Source organism: Felis catus, chromosome A3 (genome assembly GCF_018350175.1).
Source record: "Felis catus isolate Fca126 chromosome A3, F.catus_Fca126_mat1.0, whole genome shotgun sequence".
In the NCBI taxonomy this organism is placed as follows: Eukaryota; Metazoa; Chordata; class Mammalia; order Carnivora; family Felidae; genus Felis; species Felis catus.
The window spans coordinates 91276225-91284384 of record NC_058370.1 but is presented as its reverse complement, the minus strand read 5'-3'; the positions used below and the strand labels follow the sequence as shown (position 1 = coordinate 91284384).

Here is an 8160-nt window from a genome sequence, read left to right as displayed (position 1 = left end):
GGAGAGCAGCTCTGGCACGTCGCCCCCACTCTTGCCGGACTCCCACAGCCACAGGCAGGCGCCTCTGCAGAGCTGTCGCAGCGCTCCGCGCTGCTCTCGCTGGAAGTTGTGTGTCCATCGCTACAGCTCTTTCTCAAATCCTTTTCTGCGGTTCCAGCTGCAGACTTCGTTTGGCGCAATTACTCCGAGGCTACCTAGCGCCCCCTCGCGGAGTGCGTGGCCCCCTTCCCCCCTCCCCCGCCCCGGCTTAAAGACTCCCACAGCAGGTATCAGCAAAAGGCGTGGTGGCTGCGTTAGTGGAGTGAGACAGTTGCCAACAGCTGGTTCAGCTGCTGCCCTGAGCACCGGGACCGGCAGCCCAGGTACTGCCCCTTCCCGGTGACGTCTCTGCAGAGGGTTATAAAAACCTTGCGCGCAGCCTACCGAGGTTCTGCTAACTCCCGAGCTGAGCAGGACCCGAGCCAAAGAGGCTCCTGCGAAGCTGCAGACCGCGGCGGCGGCGGCAGCAGCAGCTGCAACACAGCGAAAGCAAAGGAAAAAATCTCCAGCCAGATACGGGGCCCCAGAATCCTGGCTATAGACTCAGAACTTTTACAGGTCGTGTGGTGATGAACACACCCTTTTGCCCCCAGTCCTCCTGCAGAACAGGTTTTTTGGGGTTTGTTTTTTGTTTCTTGTTTTTTTTTTGTTTTTTGTTTTTTTTGTTTTTTTTGTTTTTTTTGCATTTCCAGCTGCAAGCAGGGGGAATAGGAGTTGCAAATAGCAGCAGGTGCAAAAAGGCGAGGGTCTCCTGCTTCCTGGAAGCGTGACCCCTGGGATTTCTTTCTTTTTCCTAGTCCCACGCAGGAGAGACGCTGTCTCCGGATTTCTGAACTCAAATGCTTCCTGAAGCTTGAAAGTGGAGGAATTCAGAGCCACGAGGAGCAGACAGCGAATCTAGAAGCGTTTTATCTTCTGAGAGCCAACTCTTCTGCTTGGAAGGAAAGAGTTCTGCCCAGAAAGAGCCTGCAGCCCTCCTGTCTTGGATAAGCAGGACCCTGACCCCAGGCGTCAGCCTCAGGGCCTGCTGCAAAGGCAGGGTGTGTGCAGAGAAGAGGGCTTAACCGCCTAGCAGAGGAATGGATAACGTCCTCCAGGTTGACTCAGACCTCTTCCCAAACATCTCCACCAACACCTCGGAGCCCAACCAGTTCGTGCAGCCGGCCTGGCAAATTGTCCTTTGGGCAGCTGCCTATACGGTCATCGTGGTGACCTCCGTCGTGGGCAACGTGGTGGTGATGTGGATCATCCTGGCCCACAAACGAATGAGGACAGTGACGAACTATTTCCTGGTGAACCTGGCTTTTGCAGAGGCATCCATGGCTGCGTTCAACACGGTGGTGAACTTCACCTATGCTGTCCACAACGAATGGTACTACGGCCTGTTCTACTGCAAGTTCCACAACTTCTTCCCCATCGCCGCTGTCTTCGCCAGCATCTATTCCATGACTGCTGTGGCCTTCGATAGGTGAGCTTGCCCTTTTTGGAAAAGGGAGAAATTGTCCATACCATGGCATTGCTGTGAGCTTCCGGGTTGCACTGCGCCAGGTTCATGGTGGAGATTGGTCACCTGGACCCTGGGGTTATTACTGACAGCTAGTTGAATTAGTTGTTGATCTTATCTCACCATTTGCTTTTCTATTTTTTCTTTCCTTTCGTCTTCCTTTTCATTCATTGCCAGTCTCCCTTTGTTCACACACCTCCTTTTTCCTTCACTTAATTCTATTTCTTCACCCCTTCTGCACCCATCTTCTTAATAGGTTTCTTTCAACTACTGCTTTGCTTCTTTCCATATATTCTTCCTCTCATTTACCCTGAAAGCCTGAAGGGGATACTCCAGCCTTGGCCAAGGGACTGGCCCTTGGCTGGGGCTTTGTAAATCCCTGCAAGCCTACTATTCTGCTGGACAGCCTCTTGGTGCCTTCCAGTTTTAAGTGTGCCTAGGTAAAATTTCTCATTTTTCACTTTTTCCTGGATATTCAGGAACTTTCTGCTCCCACCTCAACTCTCCAATATTCTTTCTATGTGAAGAGCATTTCATTAGAATCATAAAATACTCAGGATTCTAATTCAGCTCCATCTAGGCTGCTTGGAGCTGTCATTCAGCAATGAGATGCTGCTAGACTGTTCCTCAGGAACTCCACAAATAGGGGCCCAGGGAGCTTACCCGGGAGTTTTTCTAAATTTCTCTTGTCATGTAAGGTCAATGTTTTTCACCTGTCTGTATCTACAGAGAAATGTGCTTGGCAAAGGCAGTTGAAAGCTCTTTTTTCCTGCACCCAACTAAGGTTTCAGAAGCTGGCTGATAAGGAAAATGTTGGCATTTTCGAACACTAGGGCTTGCGTTCTGGAACGAATGGCTCCTCAGGTGGCAGGATGGAAAATCGATTAGTAGAGCACAGCTTCCTCTGTATTGATATTTTTGTGGGTGTTATAGGTCTTTAGTGTGTATCTATGTGTGCACAAATATTCAATGCTTACCTGGGATGGGGAGGTATGTTTAAAACACCTGCCACTGTGATTTTGAAATGAGTTCTTTTCATGGCCTTACTGAGATCAATGAATTATGAGAAACCCAAAGAAGGACCTAGGAGAAAAATCTCCCCCCCCTCAAAATTCCCAAACTACTAAATTCTTTTAGCATAAATATTGTTTACGATTGGCAATTGATTTGAGGTCTTTTTCAGCTTCTGTAGTCAATGAACACTTTTAAAATCAGAGAAATGTAAGAAATCATTGTAGTGGTGTCCAAATGCTGGCTTCTAAATTCCACGTACAACTCCCTTTATGCAACTCTATGTGCTTGGTACATTGTGGTGACACATTGCGGTGAATCAATTTATATTTTAAATGTAGACGGTAAACCAATTACTCAAAGTGGTAGTGAAATGAGTTCTTTTGTAAATTTATCTTTTATGCTACTTTAGTGTTCAGATACTAAGTTTGTTGAACGTGAAGTATGCCTATAAGTCTTTCTGCACTGACTTGTTCCTTTAACTGGACAGCAGACCCCTTAAATTTAGAAAACCCATAGCATGACATATGAATGAATATAGGTGCAGTGAAATGTGGTGTGATTTCATTCAGCCTTGATGAACTTTAAATCAGAGGGAAAGTTGGTATTTTAAATGCACTTGGGCCTTGTGTGAGCTCAAGGGAGACCTGTCAGTCAGTGTGCTTCTGAGCATTCAGCAGACAGATCTCTTGCTCCAGCTTACCCAGAAATGCCATGTTCCACAGCCATGCTCTTTCCCTTTGAACTTAGGAGGCTAAGGACAGAAACCAGGGTCAAAGTCTTCACATTGGAATGGGTAGGGAGCCAGATTTTAGTTGCCTTGACCCTGGCATCTCACGCTCCATTATTCTTTCTAGGCAAACCATAGACAGGGACCCTGACCCTGCAGGACAGTTGCTTAGTGAGGTCAGAGGAGCCCTGGTGCCTGAGCTGAGGAAAATGACAGGAGCAAGAAATGCCCCCAAGTCCCTCATGTCCAGATACAGCCCAGGGAGATTATCAACATCATGCTCAAGGTTGTAATCCAAGGTAGAGTTTGGGATTAGGCTTCAGGGCTCTGTCCCCAAGTCATCCAAGTGCTTGTTCTAATTTTCCTTGCTCAGCCTCATGAGCACAGTGAGTTAATCCCCCCAGACCCTCTGATGAAGGTAGCTCCACTGCATGTATATTCATCCATTCTCTCCCAAGAATATTTTAGAAAGGTAAGGGGCTGTAAGCAGTCATCATATCAATTATCTCTCCTTTCTCCACCAAGGCAGTGCAAACTTTAAGGAAATGTTAAATTATCTTTTTGTATGTTCCTTGAATTTTTAACAGATAATCTGAATCAAGTCCTAAAAAACAAAAGCATTATGGTTTTCCTTATTATAAAATTAAACCTGTTCATTGCAAAAACTCAGGAAATACGAAGAACATAGACACAAAATACAAATCAGCTATTACTTCACCATGCAAAAATAACACCTGTTAACATTTTAATTTCTCTTTTATGACTATTACACTACATAATTGAGGTCAGGTTCTGTATAATTTTGCAGCTTACTTTTTTCCATTGATAGTAATGGAAAACATTAGTAACATTTTCCCATATTATTAAAAAGTCTCCAGTAACACAATATTAATGGCTTCATATTATTCCATTATATGAATGTGCTATTATTACTTTAACTGTCCTCCTACTGTTGGGTATTTAGGTGATTTCTGAATATTTTTGCTTTATGGTTAATGCACTAATAAACATTTCTATATGGTAATTTTATTTTCCTTTCTTGATTATTTCCTTAGGATAGAGTCCCAGAGGTGGAATTACTGGGTCAAATGAAATGAATTAAGGGAAAAAAAAAAACCATTTTTCCTCCTAATTTTAAGGGATTGTAAACTCTAAGCAAAGCAAGGAATACGTCTGTTCTGTCTTGTTTACTTTATCTCCTCAGCACAAGGCAGTACGGTCACCAGTCACTACACATTTGTTAAGTAAGTGAATGAATGAACAAAATAATACATCTTCCCAAAAGAACATTTAGAAATATACATAAAATTGTAAAGAAAATGTAAATATTATCTACCAACCCACTACTGGCAGTAAACCTGTTAAAATTCTGGAATGCTAGCTTATACTGGCTTTTTTCTATCTGTGTTATTTATGCCACATACAGTTACTCCCATTTTTAAGGCTAAATATTGGACTATAATAAAAACAGTTTCAACAGTTGCTTTTTTGTTTCATTCCTTACTATCATCTCATGTGTGTTTTCCATGTCATGAAATAGTTTGCAAAATAGAATTTTTGATCTATTAAAAATGGATGCATATACTGTGTGGCTATAATCATTTATTTTACCATTCCCCTATTTTCATATGTAAATTTTTTCCATTTTTAATAACTACAAGTATCCCAGACATAAATCTTTGAGAGCATTCCTTGTTCTCTCCTCAAAATACACTTCTTGATATAGAGTTGCTAGTTCAAACTGTCCTGGTAAACTTTGCCAAATTTTCTTCTAGAACTAAAACGTATATACAGAGAAAAAAGAGACTTTCACCTGTAAATTATAGTACTAATTTAATTATTTTCTGTTATCTTTCCATAGAGTGGGGAATGAGACATAGAGAGAGAGAGAACAAAAGTGTTTCTTCTTCTGAAGAAGGAATATTTATTGAAGGCAATGGTTATCTAGAATAAAAGGGTTGCAGAGACAAATATACCTAAATAAGATCAGATCTAACTCTAATTAAACTCCAAAACACATCAGGGATTTTACTTTTTGAAACTATAATTTCTCCCACTTAAAATGAAATTCAAAAAATTTTTCCTATTATGGACTTATTTCACTTAGCATAATACATTCTAGTTTCATCCACATTGTTGCAAATGGCAAGATTTCATTCTTTTTGATCACCAAGTAATATTCCATTGTATATAATATACCACATCTTTTTTATCCATTCATCAGCCAATGGACATTTGGGCTCTTTCTGTAATTGGACTATTGTTGATAGTGTTGCCTTAATTTAAATAAAAATTTAAAAAAAGAAAAAATTTCCCTACTAGAAAAATTAGAAGGTATGTGTGATGTTTTATAAAATCAGAAGTTGGAGGACACTAAGAAGTGACACCACCATTTTGCAAAGACCCATGATGGTTGTCAGTTCTAGTACTGAAGAGCAGCACTAAGAAGGAAGGAAATAGGCCAATTCCTAAGCCCCACAAGAGGGACTATAGAGGCAAAAGGCAACCTGACTGGGAATTAAACACACAGCAACAGGAAGCTCAGCAAAGCACCGGGCTGGTAACACCACTTCTCTACCTGGAAGGGGCAAGTGTAATTTCAGCGAGTTGAAAGGAGAAGGTTGCTCACTCCTCAGACTGGTCCTGGATGTTGTGTTTGAGTGAAAGGAAACATCTAAATTATGATGGTCTCTGATCAATATGAAATATGATCAGGACCAAATATACAGTTGCCCAGATAGGGGCAATGGTTGAAGGCAAAAGAAGGAGTGAGCGCTCTGACAGAGTAAAAGAGGAACCAAAAGCAAAGACATGCATAAACAACAAAAACTTCTGATGGTTCTGTGATGTCTGTCCCATTCTCCCAGCCACACTCAGCTACAAATTTAAATAGCCTGCTTCCTAGGTCTCCACCAGACCTGTAGTCTGTCCTTGAACCCCACCTTGTTGACTAGACTTGGATCCCATTGTATATCTCAGGTCAATTCTTCACTGCCCAGAGGTCAAACATAGATTTTAGAATCTTTTCACTAATTTAGATGAACCTTACAACCCATGACCAAGCATCTCTGTGATACTGAGAATGGTCATTCACTAGAAGCTTATCCATCACAACTGACCCTGTCTTTTCAAATCCAGAACCTCAAATGTCTGAGTTGACATAGATCAAAGTTGAGCTTGTTAACATCTTGGATGGGTCAATTAGACTGAAGGATCTTTCCTGGAGAAATTCAATGCCCACCTACCCTCTCTCTGGAGCTGTCACACTGCACTTGTCACATCCTGTCCCTACTCATGGGAGCTTCCAGTATGCTAAATGGTCAAGGACCTTGTTTTTAAAAAAACTGGCAGAGGGGCGCCTGGGTGATGCAGTCAGTTAAGCGTCCGACTTCAGCCAGGTCACGATCTCACAGTCCGTGAGTTCGAGCCCCGCGTCGGGCTCTGGGCTGATGGCTCAGAGCCTGGAGCCTGTTTCCGATTCTGTGTCTCCCTCTCTCTCTGCCCCTCCCCCGTTCATGCTCTGTCTCTCTCTGTCCCAAAAATAAATAAACGTTGAAAAAAAATTTATAAAAAAACTGGCAGAAACATAGGTTTAACTGAAGGGAAATGAAGATTAATTCTCAATGTAAATGCATGTAGTAGGGCCACAAGACTTTGTTATTATTATTGATGTCAAATTAGCAAATGTTGAATGAGGATCTTGAGGTAGAAACACTCAGTTAAATTTGGACAAAGATCTTCAGTCCATTGATGGATAATGCCACCAGGTAAGGTGATGTTTCCTAACTCGAAGTCTCATGTCCTCCCTCAAGAGCTTTATGCTACATATTGAAGCAAATAGAACTGATATAGAGGTAGCTACAATATAAGGTGCTAGAATATGTTTTATATGATTGTATAGACAAATTCAATATGAGAGAAGAGGAAGAACATTATGTCCAGCAGTGATGATTAAGGAAGACTTCAAAAAGTGGCAATTGACTTGGACCTTGAAGATTAGATCAAATTTTTTAGAGAAGATGATAAAGAAAGGTGACCTTCCAGGTAAAAGAAACTGTTTGACAAAATTATGGAAGCAAAAAGTTGCAAAATGTTTGGGAAGAATGACTGCTTGACTCAAGTGAAGTGAGTTCACAGGTAAATCAGGGAATGAATGCAGAGGTTAGTAAATCAGGAAATGAATGGAGAGGAAAGAGATGAATACAATTTTGGCTGGATTTGATGTGAAAATGTAACAATTAGTTGGAAATGCCCAACAAGGCAACTTGAGATATGGGACTAGAAACTAACTAAGAAGCCAGGGATGAAAATGTCGATTTAGGAGTTTTCCAAACAGATGGCTTATTTGAGTTTGAAAGAAGAAAACATCTCTTTTACCTGTACACATTTCCAGAGAAGAGGCAAAGACATCAACAATTCGTGAGAATGTCCTATTAAGTAATGGGGTGGGAGCGGGGGGGATGGCGGAAGAAGCAGAGAGGTAGTGGAGAAATCAGGATATGTAGAGTGACAAAGGTTAAGACAGGTGACTTGTGGTTGGTTCTGTTCATCAGTGTCATTAGAATCCTAGGGTGATGAGGACATTGGATTTGGTAAAGAACACTGGTAGCTATGAAAGGTAGTATTAGCAGAATATGATAAGGAGGGATAAAATTAGATGACAATGAGGAGAATGTCCTCTTCCTCATCCATCCATCCATCCATCCATCCATCCATCCAACCATTACTGAACACCTACCATATGCCAAATTCTGAGGCAGTAAAACTTGCCTTTGCCCTTGTGCTCTCAGTTTTGGGGGATGATAAAGTCATGAATACCAATTTAACCCAATGTAATTAATACCATGCTGAGGGAGCTTGGAGACAGAGGGAAGAA

General features: G+C 41.8%; 1 protein-coding gene across 1 annotated transcript in view; it reads left to right on the top strand.

Annotated features, from left to right (window-relative positions):
* Positions 1-329: 329 nt before the first annotated feature.
* Positions 330-8160, top strand: part of TACR1 (tachykinin receptor 1) — a 141708-nt gene continuing 133877 nt past the window's right edge. The window contains exon 1 of the mRNA XM_003984160.5: positions 330-1507. Within this exon, the coding sequence (XP_003984209.1) occupies positions 1119-1507 (389 nt within the window). The 5' untranslated portion in view covers positions 330-1118. The remainder of the gene's footprint in view (positions 1508-8160) is intronic.